Raw genomic sequence first — 18,123 nt, 5'->3', positions numbered from 1 at the left:
CAGGCCACAGGCAAAAGGAAACATTCTCAAGTGGGGTTACCATTGCAGCTTCCTCTCGTTCACCGTCATCCGAATTTAATGCAGACAATAGCAGAAAGGAAATTGCAGCAAACACACCCAGTAGGGTCAATGATCAGTCACTCCAAGGATAAAAATTAAATTGTGTGTCCTGAACACCACACAAATGATTGACGAGCACAGACCCACCAACCATACAACCAAAATCAAATAAATGATCATCATACAAGTACGACAGATTTCTTTAGCGTTTGAAATTCAGAGCATAGAGCAGTGATTTCTCTTCTTTCTTTTAAAATGTGCCTCAACGAAAGCATGCTTCCTTTTAGGATAGCCCATTCCGATCATATGGTTGAGATACACCTTGCCGTCCTTCACGGTGGCCGCAGTGGCCAACCGATGCTTAAGCCCCGGAATGTCGCTGCCACAGAAGCTGTTCCCAGCCGTCAGAACTCTCCACTAATCTACCTGAAGGATTCCCGGCCACCACCACCTTGGTAGGGGACACTAGTTCTAGGCCATCTCCGAATGTAAGTGGCCCTCCTCTACCTTTATTAGTTTCACTTCCTCCTTGCCACCTGACAGGTCAATTTTCAACAAGTTGCCGCTAAGTGTGTGAATCACTATCAGATATCCGTCTGGGTGGTAAACGATGCCATTCAGCGCAACCAAGTTCTTGTACCATTCTTTTGCAACAAATAGTGGGTTTCTTATGATTGATAGAAGCTTCCCTTCCACCCCAACCTTCCAGATCTTGCTGGCTTTGGTATCTGTTACATAAGCATTGCCTTCTGCATCCACTGCAACATCATCTGGTAATGACTTCTCGTCGCCTACATGCCATGGAGAAAAATTATGTCATTAATAATAACAGACTAACTAGGGAATGTTAATAATCTTGCTATAACTGTTCGGATTACAAATGTGGAGAAGCCATTTCCCGAAAATTCATTAGTGGAGAAGACTGTATATATGTAGCAGCAATGATTCCAAAAGCAAGATTAACCAGCGTCTGAACCTGGTAGACTACCAGCTGTCGCACACCAAACTTAAAGCTAACACAATTTAATGTTAGTTGCTCCACCAAAAGGGCAAAGCGCTAACAAATGTAGGTTTTTTTTTTTTACCAGTAAAATCTTTTTGAATTATTTAGACTGCTTTTTTATGGTCAATGCGGTCATAAACTTAATCATTGATATTTTCTAACCTTAGAACTCACTTGTTTTTACCCAATAGCCATAAATTAGTCCTAATACTCAATTATTCCGACACATTACTGGCAAATACTCCTCCGATCCTAAATGAGTGTTATATTTAGGATCGACAAAATGAGATTTATATTTAGGATGGGAGGAAGTGTGTGTGTGTAACAATCAAAACCTCGTAAGTTAGAATATCAAACACCTAGAAGATGGAGGCGGGGAAATGGAGAATGGAAACGACAAAGACACGAATATGAAAGCTTACTTGGGCCACTGAGTTGGGTCAGAAACAATCGTTTCCAAGTTGACAAGTCGTAGGCCGCAAGTGCCCCGTACCGATTTCCCATTGCGTCTGCATGAACTGCCAGCAGCCGGTTCCTCGGCCGGTCGATGACGAGTCCGAGGGATGCGTTTCCAGCCAGGTCGATGTCTTTGACCACCGTATCTCCTCTAATACCTCGCCCTCCGCTCCCGTCACCGGAATCTGACCGATTCCTCCTTCGAAGAAAGTCACGATGAAGCGCCGATTTTGTTCATCCCACTTGCCACACTCTCTAAACCACCCCGTGCTGTGGTAATGGTACACGTGAGTGGGGGGTTTTGCTAGCTCCAGGGAGATGATTATGCCGATCGGTATGGCTGAGAGGAGCAGGAGGAAGACTAGAAATTTAGGGGAGCAAAGCCTCGAGGAAGCCATCAGAGCTAGACAGAGAAAAAAGAGAGAAGGCCTTGTGGGTAAGACTGAGAGCGCGGTCAAGAACGGGAATTGGCTGGAATATTTGAGCCGTGGATGCTAAAAACAAAAGTCCAACAAATAGTAATATTAAATTAAATTTAAGTGGGGTTGTTGCAACGACGGAGAAATTCATTGATTCTGAGAGGAAACTTGATTTTTGGTTGGAAAAATTGGGTGAGGGAAACAGATCCATTCTCTGGGTGCATGGCATATAAAGAAGCGTCATAAAAGAAAAACCGAACAAAAATGGAAGGGAAAAATCTCGTGAATCTGGTGAGCGGTCGGGAAAACGGAAGATCCCTGACAGCTTGGACGTTGGAGCGTTTGTCGTTTATTCTTAAATTTCAAGAAAACACATGTACCTATTTCAGATGAGTGGTGGTCCTTGGCGGATGCATTTGACTAAAAAATTGAATAGCGAGGATTGAATGAATGAATAAACAAATTCCACCCATGGAACACGATGCATCCAAAGACAATCTGGTAATTATCTTGATGGGAAAATATCAATATCAATAATTTTTTTATTTTTGTCTGAAGCCATTGACAAATTTCTTCAACAATAACAATGATTACCAACGTCGCCATCCACCCAAGTCGATAATTATCCCCTGCTGCAGTAACCACAGACCCGGATGAATTATGGGGATATAAGGCCGTGTTTGCTCGCGAAAATCTGATGCTATAAGCGAAGCATGGGCTTCCGTACTCGGAATTAAAAAACGGACGCGGGCTATCCACTCCAGCCTTTTGTGTGTCTGCCAAGTGCCAACGCCATGAGCATTCTTTTAAAAAAGGGGTCATGTCTCAATAAATCAATTTATTTAATGACAATTAAGTTTAAAAACATGTACTAGTTGTAAATATCTACCGAGCAATATACTACCAAACGGCCAATTGCAATTCATTTCTTCTTCATAATATTTTAGGACCTTCTAAGACATGACTGTTACCCAGTTAATTCATCAAGAGTCAATTAGTCAACTTCAGATTTAAAATTAAATGCGCAGGGCGTTACGAACACTCCCTCCATGCAATGAATCCAGATGGTTATTGACTGTCCATTCGTCTTCATGTTTTAGAGTCAGTTTCTGCCACTGCTGTTGACTCTCCGGTTGATTACCCAGAGGACACCTTCTGAATAAGGGGCAAATCCTATTTTGATTTTATCTCCAGAGACACATTGACGTCAGCCAAATGAGAATGTTTGTAAAAGACAACCATGCAGGCGCCAGTACGATAGAAACTTCTGGATCAGCCTTAGAATAGACTTACAAGGTTACTTACTCCCCATCAGAATATAGTTTGCAAAGGAGGAATAAGAGTTCAGTTATTCCCATAACATATTTAAATTATTTGGTTAAGGACCATTCCGGGGGGAAAAGTGATAGAGAGGTAAATCCTGGCGAATCCACTACACCATCAATTTGTGCCTGTGATGAATGCTTTCAAGGGATTGCCTGATTGATGGTGATGGAGTGCAATTACACCTCTCATACTCCCCATGTCCGCCTCTGTCATAACTTGACGCCGTTGCATGCTCAATGGAAGCATCTTGTTGCTCGGGCTTATCATTCCAATGCTTCACCTTGGCAGCCAAAAATTAGCCGTCTCTTCTACACCATGAAAATAACCGCACCAAGCATAATCTATAGTTTGTTCTATTATTGTCCAGGATATTTTCATTGAACATGTATCTAATCTGGAAAAGTATAAGATATTATCTATAGCACTTAAATAAGGCTGCAAGGATGTCCAGGTCATTTGAGTATTTTACTGATAGCAAAATTATCATATCAAAATATCTTTATCTCAAGTTCCAATAAATGGTGCTTAATTACTTTATATATATATATATATATATATATAAATTAACAGGGCTGTTACCACAATGACGACCTTGGCATAGAGTGGAGTCCTTCATACTTGAGATCATATGCTTCTGTGCTACCACCTCCGCTGGGAACAACCACCTTGCTTTCAGAGTCTTTATTACCTTTGTCAGCATTTTCTTCGACTGCGCCAGAGCCATGATCTTCATCTGCATCAGAACTGTTGGATACACAGTACTTATACAGCCATCTATCTGTTTCCCAGAGGACATGCATGATGCTTTCTCTGGCAGAATAACCATGGCTTTCATAAGGCAGAATCACAAGTCGACATAGAGCACCATGGCCCTTCAGAGCATTAAAAAACCTATCTGACTGCATAACCAGAAAGTATTTACAAGTGGGGAGGAAACAAGTTAGTTGGATGGCCCACATGGAAAGTAAATTACAGGTAACCTGTTAGGAAGGTTGATTGATAACAGTTGCTATCTTACCTGCATGGTTAATGTTCCTGGATTATTATCTTCTTCCCCATGCATAAGTAAGATGGGCTTCTTAATTTTATTAGCTGACATGAAAGGACTCATCTCTACATAAGTATTAGTGGCTTCCCAAAGAGTTCTGTCTTCGTTCTACAGAAAGGAAATGAAACATAAGACCATGGCCTTCAAATTCTGCAAAGAACAGTACAGTGACATCTGGTGCTAGAGAATAAGGTGTGATAAAACGAAAACATGATCATCATATTAAAACCTCAATTTATACTACTTATCTTACATTTGATCCACAAATTAACGATTTCATTCTTGTCTCAATCCCACTGGAATGAGGATTCCATGATTTGTTGGGAAAGAAGACACGGATTGACAGTTCCATTCAGGGGCCAGGGTCTATTTTTCATTTTTTTTTCTGACTTATCTTTATTCATTATAATTATTATTTTCTCTCATAAATATACCATGTACGATACATATGAGGGGAACGGAATCAATGTCATTCCATCCCTAGCTCGACCAAACACTGAAATAGCAATAGTCATTCCATTATTGATCAAATAATAATGTGAACCAAATATGCCCTTAACCACTGGAACCAAAAATCAAGCCATTGTTTGCAGTATATTACCTGAAAACCAAAAGGAGTGAGTGTTCTGTTGTAAGCACCAGACCGAGCAATTCCACAGCAGAAGAGATGAGGGGCATGTGCCAGGAGGTTAGCAGTCATAAAAGCGCCATAGGAATGTCCACCAACAGCTATTCTTTTTGGATGAGCTACCTAGATGTGACAACGTGAATAGGTTTGACTTAAACCATACTTTGAAATCTCTTGATAAATACTATACATTAAGAATAAAGCATACCCCTCGCCGGATAACTTCCTCCACAGCAGCCTCTGCACTTTCAACTAATTGTTCTACGTACCTGATTGATCAATACACAGTTTATAATCAGATATAATTCTAAGGATTTACAAAATACAAAGAGATACATGAGAATTCAAATATCTGAAACTAAAAATTTATGGAATAAAGAAAAATGAGGACAAGACCAATGACCACAGCACTCAAAGCATTGATCCTCCCAGAGAAGATCCCTAATGGTCTTTAAGAACATGTTGGTGATAAACATAGGGTAAACATCACTTGGCAATAACAATTCACTTACGTATCATTTGCCTCCACATCACCCTCACCAATAATAGGAATAGTAGGTCCAGATAGAATGGCAAATCTGCAAGATTTAAAGTAATCAAAGAAAAATCCAGCTCATGCCACAATTCACTTTCAAATAAGAGAAAATAACACTGAATTAGAAAGAATTAAAGCACACAAGAATAGGAAAAGGCAATCCACACCTTCTGGCCAGCCAAAGAAGGGCTGATGTAGGACCTATCCCAGCAAATTCATTAGGAGAACCACGAACTTGTCCAGCAGCATCTTTGCTTTTAAATTCCCCAGGGTATGACCAAACCAGACATGGCAAAGGGCCATCTGTTGATGGATTATAGCCTGGTGGCAGATATATGTAGCTGTAAGTTGAACCCCATCCTTTCTTTGATATCTGATCATCTCTTTTTGCAATGATGCAAGCTGAGGATATGGATGAGGGAAATTTGTAATCTGATATGCCTTTTTATCTGGCCAGGTGAAAATGTAATACTGAGTGTTCTCAGTCTTTGACTCTTTTGAAGTCAGTATTTTAAGTTGATCTAGATGCAAATCCCCTTCTTCCTGATCAGACATTAGGGCAACAACAGTCTCATAATTTTTTTCTTTGTCACTCTCCCAGATTCGTTCTTTGTTACCTGTATTTCTGTAAGGTTTTGGTTTAGACCACAACACCTAAGTAAGAAGCCAAAATAACATACAGGAAACAAATGAAGTAAGACACTTACATTTCAAATAGATCCAGGAATGGGATGTTCCCCTCTGGCGTAGCACCAATTCCGTTTAGTAAAACATATCTTCCTTCATCACTTCCTTTCTTTACATTGGCAATAACATATGTCCCAGCTTGAGTTCTCCGCAGCATGGGAGAGCCAGGATCAGAGTAGACATCTTCTGAAGATCTATCAAATAGGATGCGGGGATTCACATCATCATCTCCAGGAGAGATGACCCATGTCCTCGTTCGTCGTGTTTTATACCATGATTCATATACCAAAGCCAAAGAATCATCACACCATGAAATCCCTCTGTAGAGTTGAAAAAGTGTACATCAACCACTATTTCAGGTTTTCCCCAACACAAATCACACGATTAAGACAACAGAAACTGATGAGTTAACCTTAAATATGGAAAGGAACTTCCCTAACAACTGCTACAGGCATGCCAAAGACATGTGATAGACATAATGCTCATATTAACTAGCACGCATTCTTTGCCAAAAAGTTTATTGATCAGATAAGAAAGTGCATGCTAATTTTACATGCACAATCTGAGCATTGATAATTTGAAAAATGTTCAATAACTTCCCTGAAAATAAGGTCAATTACAGCCTTTGGTAGCATACATGAAATGCTAATCGGTTGATTGACTAGGGAAAATGGTCCAATAATGTCAATATTATGGCAAAGACATGGAGACACCAATAAAGAGAAGTCAATGTAGACCATGAACATACCCATAGCGGAGATCAAGTTTGTGCAGTAGAACTGGCTGCTCACCCTCTAGTGTCTCAGCAGGTTGTGTGTAAATTATATCTCGTGGAGAAACCTCCACCTTCGCATCACCTCCATCTTGTGTTTCTACCCTAGAGACCTCAAATGAAATAATTTACTCAAAAGAAATCACATGCCAGTTTTTTTTTCCCCAGGAAAATAACCATAGAATTATAGAAGCCCAAGAGAATTGCAAAACAGTAAAAACATATATTGATTTTTTTTTTTTTATGTGCCCTATGGTTGCATTTGAAACCAATATATGTATATAAAGGGGAAAAGCAATTGCACGGCATACTTGAATAAAGTAAAATTTAAGTATAGCAGTGAACAGAGGTCCAAGAAGGTTACAAATAGCAGTGAACTATCCACTAGTAAATTAGTTGTCGAAAGTTCATCCTCTGGATCTTTTTCTTTTCCCTTGGGCATCTCAGAGCATTCTGAGCTTTCCACACTGAAAGCACTCTCGGGATAATTGTTTTCAGCAATTAAAAATTTTGAGGAAAAATAATTCAAGAAATTGCAAATAGTTGATTAAATGGCATTTATCAGCAAAGTGCATGTGATTTGCGTAAAATTCAATCCAGTAATTGTCACGGTTCAAATGTTCATGCCCCACCAGAAAATATAGCCAAAAATTCGGATGCGTACCAGTAAAGTGTGGACGGCTTATCAGCTCTCCAGTTAATTGACCGCATCCCTTTCCGTACACTGTTGAAGGCAATTGGGATGTCCTCGGCCAGGGGTAAGTCACAAAGTTGCCTAACAAATTTTCCATCAGCGCTCCATAAATCTACCTTCTTTGGAAATCTTCCACAAGGTACGATAAAAGAGTATGGCCTATGAATTGAACTAATCAAAATGTATTTATGGTCTGGGGATGGGTCCATTGAAGTATAAACAGCTGGTGGGCCAATATCACTTGTTGTACCATCCAGGGAAGCTAAAATCAACTGTGAGGTTGCATAGTAGTCAAACAAATCTTCATCATATTCATCCTTCAGCAAATCCTGAAAAGTTCTTACTTGAATAATGCTCTTCTCTTCATTAGACTGAATTTTAGGGCCAAAAGGGACCAAAGGCTTCCTCGGTGGAGCTCCACGAGACATCGGAATAGTGCAAACTAACAGTTTGGAGTTATCTACCCATACATAATTGTCAAAAACTGCATTTAAGCATATGTCAGGCGACAGAAATAAAGGTCTTGCTTTCCCTGTTTCAACATCAGCAATCCATACTCTGAGTTTACTACTCTCATCATCCTCCCCATTCCCACGAATGCTAAAGGATAAATGCCGGCCATCAGGAGACCAAGAAACAAAGTTGATCTTCGCACCATCAGGGAAACCATGAACTTCTAGCTCTGGCCCTAATGTGTTGTCGGGAAGAATTTGATGGATCCCTATGCCAGTGTAAAATGACATGCGACTCCTAGTATTGCAGCTTCCATCAATGCGTATACCAGCCAACTTTTCCTCTGGTCTTGCTAGTTCTGTCAGTGGTGGTAAAGATCGTCGCTTGAGAAATAGAATTTTGTCTCTATGCGGTGAAAATGACAAGGCAGGCAGGGGGGAGCATCCACAATATCCTTGATCTCAGGTGGAGGAACACGATATGCTACTCCAACGGTTGACTCTTCTAATAAAAACCAATCAACATAGTTGCCAGCAATTAGAGACATTATCATGGTATAAATAAGAACACGCACGCCATTGTGAGTTAGAGAACTGTATTCATATCCAATACTGAGCTCAAAAAGTTAGATGTGCATAGAGCAATGCTAACCACAGAAGATATATATGACTCTTAATGAGAAAAATATTGCCGGTTCACAAATAATGAATTAAGACAGAAAAGGATATTCAATTTAGTCATCACAGTACAGCAGTGAAATCGATTGTTCTTATTACAGCTCCAACGTTTCCATTACAAAAACAGGACAAGCTTATAATATACACAATTTCGGAGAGATGATTGAACTGATGCAGAAGTAGTATTCTTTTCGATCTTTTGACTGCAACATGCATGGAATTAACAAATTTAGTTTTCAGGGATACTACCCGCTTCCAGACTAAGGTGTTTTTCAGGGAAAGTCAACCAATACAGCAACTTTCTCACATTCGAAGACCAAAACATCGGCGAAACTGTTATTAAAAATAGAAACAAACCCTTCTCAGCTTACCTTCGTCATCAAAGGTGGCGGTAGAGGAAGAACCAGGAGCATTCGAGTTTCCGCCCCCACCATCTTCAGTAACCATAGCACTAAGAGGAGCAATATTGCGAAACCGGGAGCAACCCATTGAGGTGATGCTAGTAAAATTAGCGGCGATTCTGCGAGGAAATCTGAGTCGTGATGAATATGGAGGAATTAAAGGAAGAATACAAGGATTGGAAAGCAAAGAGATTGGGGAGCAGTTGAGAAGAGAAAGGCGATGGTATACTTTGTGAAGTCGCATCATGAGAGAGGAAAATTTTATTCCTGCTCGATATTTTTAAAGACTGTGCACTTTTGCAGCTTGCTGGCAAGTGGGGCTGCCAATCATGTTATCCTTTTCCCTTTTGAGAGGAAAAAAGCATTATTTAACGACCGCAAAGGGAATATATTGTTACATTATTACTACGTCCGAGCCGATCTCATGTCTGTTCTCGGTTTTTTTTGGTTATTAGGCATTATTTAACGACTGTAAAGGGAATATATTATTACATTATTACTATGTCCGGGCCGATCTCATGCCTGTTCTCGGTTTTTTTTTTTAATAACCAAAATTTATAGTTTAAAATTTAACAGACGAGGTTAAAAAACTACAAATTATATTACCTCCGGCTTTTTCAAGGAGGAAAAATGGATACCCTTCTCCTTTTCGAATCCTTGAATTGGTCTGAAAACGGATACTATATTATTTCGGGTCAAGTGTCGACACCTTCCCCTCATGAAGAGCAGCCTATATACGAGTGTTTGGAGATTATATTCCTTACTTGAGTGCCTAAAATTACTTTTCTTTTAAATATTCAATTTTTAATCTAAAGATAAGAATGAGATGAGAAAAAGCAAGAGAGGGATGCTGCGAGAGTATGACTGTGAGCATAAGCGGCGTGTGCTAGGCTAGGCCTTGAAACTTGGTGCAAGAGCAAAACACTACGATTTTTCTGATGTCCCATCGAGATCCAACGGCTGAAGTTGCAGATGCCAGACCCCTGATCTCATTGTCAAAGTGCCATTTGGATAAAAGGAAGAGCAAAAATAGATTCTCTCTTCTATTTTTTAATGCAAAATATCTCAGGGTGGTTTCGACGTGGAAGCTTAGCATTGGTTGCCATCAGATAAGAAATATGTGTACACAAATCTTCACTTGGATCGTTTATATACCTTCTCACTTCTTAGTCCCCGTTCCTAAATCGAACTTATCTTATTTTGATTCACGGCACCGATCCGGGGGGAATACAGAAGGTAACGAGAGGAGGAGGAGAAGGAGAAATGGCAACCATAACTGGTCTGAGCCTTTCGGGCCTTGGGTTTTTGGCTAGGGCATCGGAATCACAAAAGGCCCAAGCGGTCAAATTCCCGGCGCATCCAGGCCAAAGACTCGGGTCGGGGCGCATGATGGCAGTTCGGCCTGTGCGTGCAGCACCTGATCGTATATCGGAGAAGGTGGAAGAGAGCATAAAGAAGGCAGAGGAGACGTGCTCAGACAACCCAGCGAGCGGTGAGTGCGTGGCGGCTTGGGATGAAGTGGAGGAGCTAAGCGCGGCGGCCAGCCATGCCAGGGACCGAAAGAAGGAGTCGGACCCACTGGAGAACTACTGCAAGGACAACCCAGAGACCAACGAGTGCCGCACATATGATAACTGAGAGGGCTGATATCAAAATTTGTTAAAAGTGTGTTTTTACTTTCTAGCATTCTATGTTATCTTATATGAATGAACTGCCATGTTTAAATATTTAATTCTGAACCAAGCGTGATCCCCAAAGCGAACCGCCCCCCTCGTCACCATACATACAAAGTGAAAAGGCCTTTTTAATTTCAAAAAGTAAAGCCCGAAGTTTGTTTATTTATTTGAGTTTCCTGGATCTGATTAATAGTTCTTTTCCGTCGTTGATATTGGATCTGAATCTGATTAATAGTTCGATATCTGGATGTCATGATATTGTTTCGCGCGCGGAATCTTGGGCATATCCCTTGAGCGATTTAGTTATAGCGCGGACGTCCTTGGATGGTTAATGACTAGCCTCAAGCCTCTGCTAAAGTTTCGTCTTGTCAAGGCCTAATGAGGCGCCTCCATTTCGGCCTACTGTGTTCGGTGATTCTAAAATCGGTTTAATGTTTTATTGCAGCTTCCAACATCCAGAACCTGATCATGATGATCTACTGGCTGGGATCATCAATGACTGAAACGTATTCCCTAACGTGTGCACGTTTAGGATTTTCTTTTGTACACCCTCGTGGCATGGGTATATAAATTCTTTGACAGCCGGTTGATTCTCGATGATGACTTAGAAATAATTTTTTAAATTATTATTTATAAAATATGGGATAAGTATAAAAAAATTATTTTGATTTATATAAAACGTGTTTTCATCATTTCAGGCGAGACTTTACATGTTGCTGAAATTCACGTTTTGGCAAACCACGATTTCATATTATTGTGTAGTTTAATAGATTTTAGTTTTCCTTTTTTTGCCTTAGAAGTGTATTTATAATTCATTTAAAGATTTTCTGTATATGGGTTTTTATCTGTGATTTTTTTATATCATTTTAAATGCCAACTGTTTAGGAAAAGGAGATTGAAATTTAGGGGATGTTTCGTGTCAGGTATTTAAAAAAAGTGATTTTATAGAAATTAATATAAAATTCTTTTAATATATTTATTTCGTATATTATAAAATTATTTTTAAATTGGTTTCTACCCAAACAGTTCATATGGCGGGGAGGATATCCTACAACCCGGGAAACCTTCCTCAAAGCGACACGCATGCCATAAAGAACTTCTCTCGATGTCATCTCCGCGATCCCCTGACCCGCACGGGAACCTTCTTTCTTTCCTACCTAAACTCCCAAACTTCGCCCGTGAGAATCAGGGACCGGTGGATTGTGATAACACATGAGAGTAAATCAGCAAATAAATTCATTTTAATATCGCTCTTCGATCATAAATAGGAATGTTAGGTCGGAGTCTTTTAAGAATATTCTCGCGAGAGGTAAGAAATTAGACCACAATTTTTAAAGTGAACACAATTAAAGCAAATTAAAAGAGAGATCAGGTACCCTGCTCTTGTAATTATTTAATTAAATACAAAATGGCTTCGATCTCAGTCGAAAAGATTACAGGTGCCGCCAATTCGTGGTCAGTTTACTCACTCAAAAGCGTCGAGAATCAAATAGTCCGAAAGTCACGACTTACGACCTTGCACGATAACCATAGTGAATAATGAGGATAGCAATCGTTTGGAACAATCGCCGAAAATAGACAAATGCGGAGATTAAAGAAGACAAAGCCATTTATTAGAAGACAAACACGAAAGCACTCCATTCAATTCAATCTACACGAACACGAACCGTTTAAGTCTGACAAAAGCACTCAATAATTCAAAAACAGACAATAGACGATGCCCAACAGAGACAGAGGAAACCAGCAAACCTATTAGACATAGTTTAACTATACTCAAACCCACCATACAGAGAAGGACGGAGCAGGAATATGAAAGGCTTCTATTACATCAATGCATTATCATGTCGACCGCGGACGCCATGATCGGCTGCATTGGAAGAGGAAGCTGCCATGGGTTGAAGAGAGCATCTGGTATCTCAGGGATTTCAACAGAAAGCCCACTGACCTCTTCAGCGATCTCAAGGATCGAGTTCAGAAACCGCAGTCGATCGGTCAACTCCGTTGTCTGAGCCCTCAAAACATTGTTAACGGATTCGATCTCAACGTGTGCTTCTTCCTTGGCCTTTATGCTCTCAAATAGCCGACCGTTTTCAGCCTTAAGTCGGCCAATTTCGCTTGAAAGATCTTCGACTTGCTTTTGCTTCTTCATGCGGGATCGCCGCGCCGACTCACGGTTGGAAAGCATCCTCTTCCTCTTTCTCTCATCGAAGCCGGCATATCGGGGGTCTACTACGCCTTCGGATCCCGAGCTTGCAGTGCGTTGAATCGAGGCCATCGTCTTAAGGCACGGTGATGACAAACTTGATTGGATGATGGTTAAAAATGAAGGAAATAGGATTTTACAGATCTAATGGTTAGAGCACAAGTGATCGACCAGAGAAGTTATCATTCATGAGAAAACGTAGAACCAGTATAGAAACACAACAGAGAACGAGTGCAGCAGACGAACTCGACGCATGGGGTTGGCAGGGATCATAAAAATTCCGAAATCATTGAGGTTATTTCTCTTAAACCACAAATCAAACCGAATCAACTTATGTTAGGAACCCTGAAACCCTAGATCTCCGAAATATCTGATTATCAAAGACGCGAGCTTGGAAGCGGACCGAAGTCAAGAGCCAACGAAGAAGAAAGGGATTGAGAAGCTAGACAGAGAGAGAGATGAGAATACTTAGCTGTGGTAGAGATCTGTTTGTCGGAGATGAACCAGGAAAAAGCGCAGCTGGAACGGAGAATGAGAAGACTGGAATTGAAGAAGATAAATGGGGGGTGGGTAGGTGAGTTTTTTATGCACAAAACAAAACGTGCGAAACTTCCCCCCTTTTCGGAATTCAAAGCTAATTTTGAGGGCTTGGATTTGGATGGATTGATTGGCCGCGTCATAGCTGGCGTCCAGGCTGACGACAACTACGAAATTTTTTTGAGCGAAAGACGACAGCTGAAGCACATTTATATATACTCCTCCGGTCTTTAATATAGGACTCAATTATTAAGTTGATTTTTATTCTAAATATAAGATTCATTTTTCATATTTATCAATTTTCTCTAAATTACCCCTATAGATACTCCCTCAACCATAATCAAGTAGGAGAGGAATAATGGGTATTAAGAAAGATGATTATGGTGTTTTAAGACAAACGTGTCACATTTCTTATAATTAACTAACTTACCTAACTTCCTTAATCTAATCAAATTAGTTAAATGGGTCTTATATTAAGAACCGAAGGAGTATATATATATATATATATAAAAAGGCCATATACAATTGCTTTTAAATAATGATCTTGTTTTTTCAAAATACATATTTACACAGCTGTTGCCTTTCTTTTTTCCTTTCAGAAACTGTTGGCCTTTTTATAAGTAACGGGAGGTTAGTCATGGAAACATCGCCGCCCGGATTTTAAAAGCTTCCATAACTAATTTTCAATCTTAAAAAACTAGGTGCCTTTACCAATCTCTTCCATTTTAATCTGTTTGATTAGTTTATATATCTGGTGCAATTTTTTCCTTAATTTTCAAAAGATGTCACGAAGACTTGGTCAATTTTTTTTGTTTGGATAAAACTTGTCGATTTTGATCTCTGTTATTCTTGGGCCGCAGTCACAAAAATTAAATTATTGGTTACCTTGGGTCGTTCTCTATAGAAATTTATTGCTTAAAATTTTCAGGGGAAAAAAGTATTGGTGGCACGCGTGTTTGTGGGAGATATTGTTATGCTGTCCTATCCAGGCCTGTTTTGCGCAAGACCTTCGTGAGATAACACTTTTTTGTTTTTTTTACCTTAAAAAAAAACACATTGTTGAAAGCTTATATTTAAAACCCAAAAATAGGATTGGACTTCATTTGCTTTCGATAAGGACTTGTGTTACATCATTTCAAGCTTAAAAACTGGACTGACTCTGCAGTATGTGAGGCTGATAGACTGGCATTTAAAGAAAATATCCTTAGGGTGCAGCAAACTTAATTTAAATTCGATGTGAAAAATTTTACATCGGATGAGATTATGCTCCATAAACAGTGTATAATAAAATATTCTTAAGACACAGCGTCCCTGCACTTCACTCATCTGAGAGCCACGCCGTGCTTTTTTTTTTTTTTTTACATTTTGCCACGGGATTCACAGAGATGTTGAAAAAAAACTGGCACTCTTCTTTTCTTTTCTTTCTTTTTTTTTTTTTTACCAGGAAAAAGAAACTGGCACTCTGAGAATACAAGAATATAAAATGAAGCAGTCAATTGCTGTAATTGCTACTGTCTGGGGAGTTTGGCAACCTTCATAAGTGCTTCTCAAAAGCATTTTTTCGCAAAACGAGGTAAACTCTTCCACATATTTACTTCGTAAACCGTAAAAACACTTCTGAGACCATAATTTGGTTTTCATCCAAACACCCCCTTACTCTAATAATACCGGACACCGGATATAAGAAGAGAATGAAGCAGTCAGGTAACTGTTTTTTGTTCAACCCGTTCCACCGTTGTTTTACATGGGCATCTCCGAGGCTATCAATTATGCCAAACAGCCTTGAGATACCAAGTCATGCATAGCGCGAAAGTGGCAGAGATGACTACAAACCAAAACCAGAATGTTTAATGAATGAATGAATTACTCCAAACTGATCCGACATAGAGGGTGCCACCGCCACCAGAACAACGACGAATGCTGCTTCTCTTAACCTCGACCCTATATCATCAATGTCAAATATAGAATAATCCAAGGAAAATATGGGATACGTAGTGGATATAGAATAATCCAAGGAAAACGTGCGAGGCGGTATTTCAGTTCAGCTTTCACTTTTTGGCCAACTTCGATCGTACGTTGCCCAAAATCAGAGGCTCTTGTGATTATCATCACTGTCCCTGTGATCACTAACTTTTATCTCTCCTTTCTACGCTCTCAAGCAAAGCTTGCTAATCCATTTTGTCGGATGGCCGAAGCGTGCACCTGAAGCATCGTATTTCACGAGACACACACCTGATGATGAATGGCTCTCGTGACTGTATTTAGAAGACCATAATGAAATTTTATCAAGAAAAAAATATAGAGAGTGCCCAATCCGAGTCCACCAAGTCAACACAATGGAGAAGCAGGAAAGCAAACACTGAGAACCCAGGATACTTTGTCAAGGGACAAACGGAGAAGATACAGAGAGATACTACAAAATAGTAACCCAGAAAAGTCGTAAACAAGCGAAAATTAAAACAGCACAAAAGATACTAGCAGGATGACAAAAGACGAAGGCCTTCGGCAGAGATTCATGTCGGATTTATTTCAGTCAATTTATGATGATCAGCCTCTGTTGCAAGCACGGGAGATACTTGAAGTCTTGTTGGTACGCATATATACTGAACAGAGGGACACGGGCTTCCAATGATTAGTGGGCGGCAAGAATTCTAGAATAATAAAATAGAAAAGAAATCAATGCTCGTATTCTTGATTCGCACGTGAATGTTCTGACTAAGATTCTTCTAAGCGGAGCCTGACCTGTTGCCCGGAACCTGACGTTTATCATCCTCTACTGGATCACAACTACTATATCTCTGTTAATTGTTGAAGCTTTCTTAATTTAAGGAAAGAAAAGGCATAGATTTCCGTTGACAAGAAGATTTCATTTCCATTTTAGTTTAATGATCCGCAGGGGAAAAAAAAAAAAGGAAGGAAAAAGATTCTTGACGGGATTTATACCAGAATAACAAAAAATAATTATATGAAACTTGAGGCTGGCAGAAAAATTATACAAATGAAAGGACCTGAGACTCGAGCAGGATGGATCAACGGTCGTAATCTGCTGTTTGAAAAGCACTGGCATGGTTCGATTGACAGCCTGTAATTTGTTAGATTGATATTTTGCCTATTAAATAATAGGAAGAATTGCAATGAACCCCAAAAAAAGAAGGAAAAATTTAAAAAAAGTGACGGTTGAATTTCAAAACGACAAATAAAGAATTACTAAAAAAATATGTTGTTATTTGTTTTGTAAGTGTAGTCATTTTCTTTATAAGTATAGTAATAAATACTAATTTGTTATTTTGAAATTCAACAATTATTTTTTTAGAATTTTCTCAAGAAAGAAACGTTGACAAGACAAGTCCTAAATATTATTATTTACTACTTTATAATTTGTTATTATAGATATTTTTTAGTAATTATTTTTTTAATCTAATTATAATTCTTTTCAAATAGTATCATTTTACGAGTGATGATTCTAGTAATTTATTATAAGGATTTAGAAGATGTTTGAATAGAAACTAAATTATCATTTTAAAAATAATTTTATACTATATAAAATAAATATATGAAAGAATTTGTCTCAGTTTATAAAAAAAAAATTTAAAAGGTAATTCTGAAAATACCCAAACATTTCTTACTATGACGGGATTATGGTCCGATTGCCAGCCTGTCGATTTCATTAAAAAAAGAGAAAAAAAGAGGATTGACAGCCCGTGGAACAAACAAATGACAAATCATGCATTGAGCGTTAACCCTCCTACGCAAAAAGGGAAACAGCTTCACCTGAGAATTCTATTGGATACAGTTCACTGGAAAAGGAAAAAGCCGTTAAGGTAATTAATTACATATGAAGGATTTGTATAAAAATCAAGGAAGTTATTTTCTTCTGAATTCTCCGTCTAATATGACAACCATTAATTACATATGGCTTTGGCAAAAAAAAAAAATCCCATGTTATTTTAATTTAGTTTAAAAAATATATTTTTTGCATTTTAACTTTAAAATTATTGACAAAAAGTGATGATATTAAGATTTTGAATATTGATAAAACATTTTGAAATGCTAACACGTACAAAAAATTATTAGTTAAAATTAATAATTTTAAGATCAGAAAACTAAAAAATAAATTTTTTTAAAAAGGACGAAGCTGAAATTTTATATAAATTAAAAGTACCAAATATGTATTTTATCCTTTTCGTAAGTGTCATGATATCTCTCATCACGATATCTCGTGCTAACTGCAACATTTTAGATGGAAGCAAATCCTGACAGTAGCGCCATAAAAAGAGAAAAAAACCACGATGCAGAAGTGAAATTGGGGTTCGGAAGGCCATGTTCGTTTTTAAACTCATGAACATGTTATTTTGCCCATTCAATGGTAAAATGATATTTATAACATCATTCATTTTTCACTTTTAATCCTAATAACTGTGTTTTCTAATACTGTTCACAATTATATATAGCGAAACTCCACTGGAATTTTTTTGGCCCGAAAAAGAAAAATAAAAAGAAACTCTACTAGAATTAGACCCGTCATTTTATTTTTTTATTTAAAGTTTG

The 18,123-nt window shown here is 38.7% G+C and overlaps 2 protein-coding genes and 2 pseudogenes across 2 annotated transcripts; 1 reads left to right on the top strand and 3 right to left on the bottom strand.

The window, feature by feature from the left end:
- Positions 1 to 185: 185 nt before the first annotated feature.
- LOC114752689 (uncharacterized) lies at positions 186 to 2,048 on the bottom strand (annotated as a pseudogene).
- Positions 2,049 to 3,145: 1,097 nt separating this feature from the next.
- On the bottom strand, positions 3,146 to 9,436 carry LOC114752688 (probable glutamyl endopeptidase, chloroplastic; annotated as a pseudogene).
- Positions 9,437 to 10,365: 929 nt separating this feature from the next.
- On the top strand, positions 10,366 to 11,043 carry LOC114752692 (calvin cycle protein CP12-2, chloroplastic-like). The gene has a single exon (XM_028941428.1). The coding sequence runs from the start codon at positions 10,423 to 10,425 to the stop codon at positions 10,795 to 10,797; it is 375 nt and encodes a 124-aa protein (XP_028797261.1). The 5' UTR covers positions 10,366 to 10,422; the 3' UTR covers positions 10,798 to 11,043.
- Positions 11,044 to 12,426: 1,383 nt separating this feature from the next.
- On the bottom strand, positions 12,427 to 13,613 carry LOC114752691 (bZIP transcription factor 53-like). Its single transcript, XM_028941427.1, has one exon. The coding sequence runs from the start codon at positions 13,108 to 13,110 to the stop codon at positions 12,664 to 12,666; it is 447 nt and encodes a 148-aa protein (XP_028797260.1). The 5' UTR covers positions 13,111 to 13,613; the 3' UTR covers positions 12,427 to 12,663.
- Between the last annotated feature and the right edge of the window lie 4,510 nt (positions 13,614 to 18,123).

Source organism: Neltuma alba, unplaced genomic scaffold (genome assembly GCF_004799145.2).
Source record: "Neltuma alba isolate B1F8T4 unplaced genomic scaffold, ASM479914v2 tig00007497_pilon, whole genome shotgun sequence".
Classification (NCBI taxonomy): Eukaryota; Viridiplantae; Streptophyta; class Magnoliopsida; order Fabales; family Fabaceae; genus Neltuma; species Neltuma alba.
This window is presented reverse-complemented; position numbering and strand designations above follow the sequence as displayed.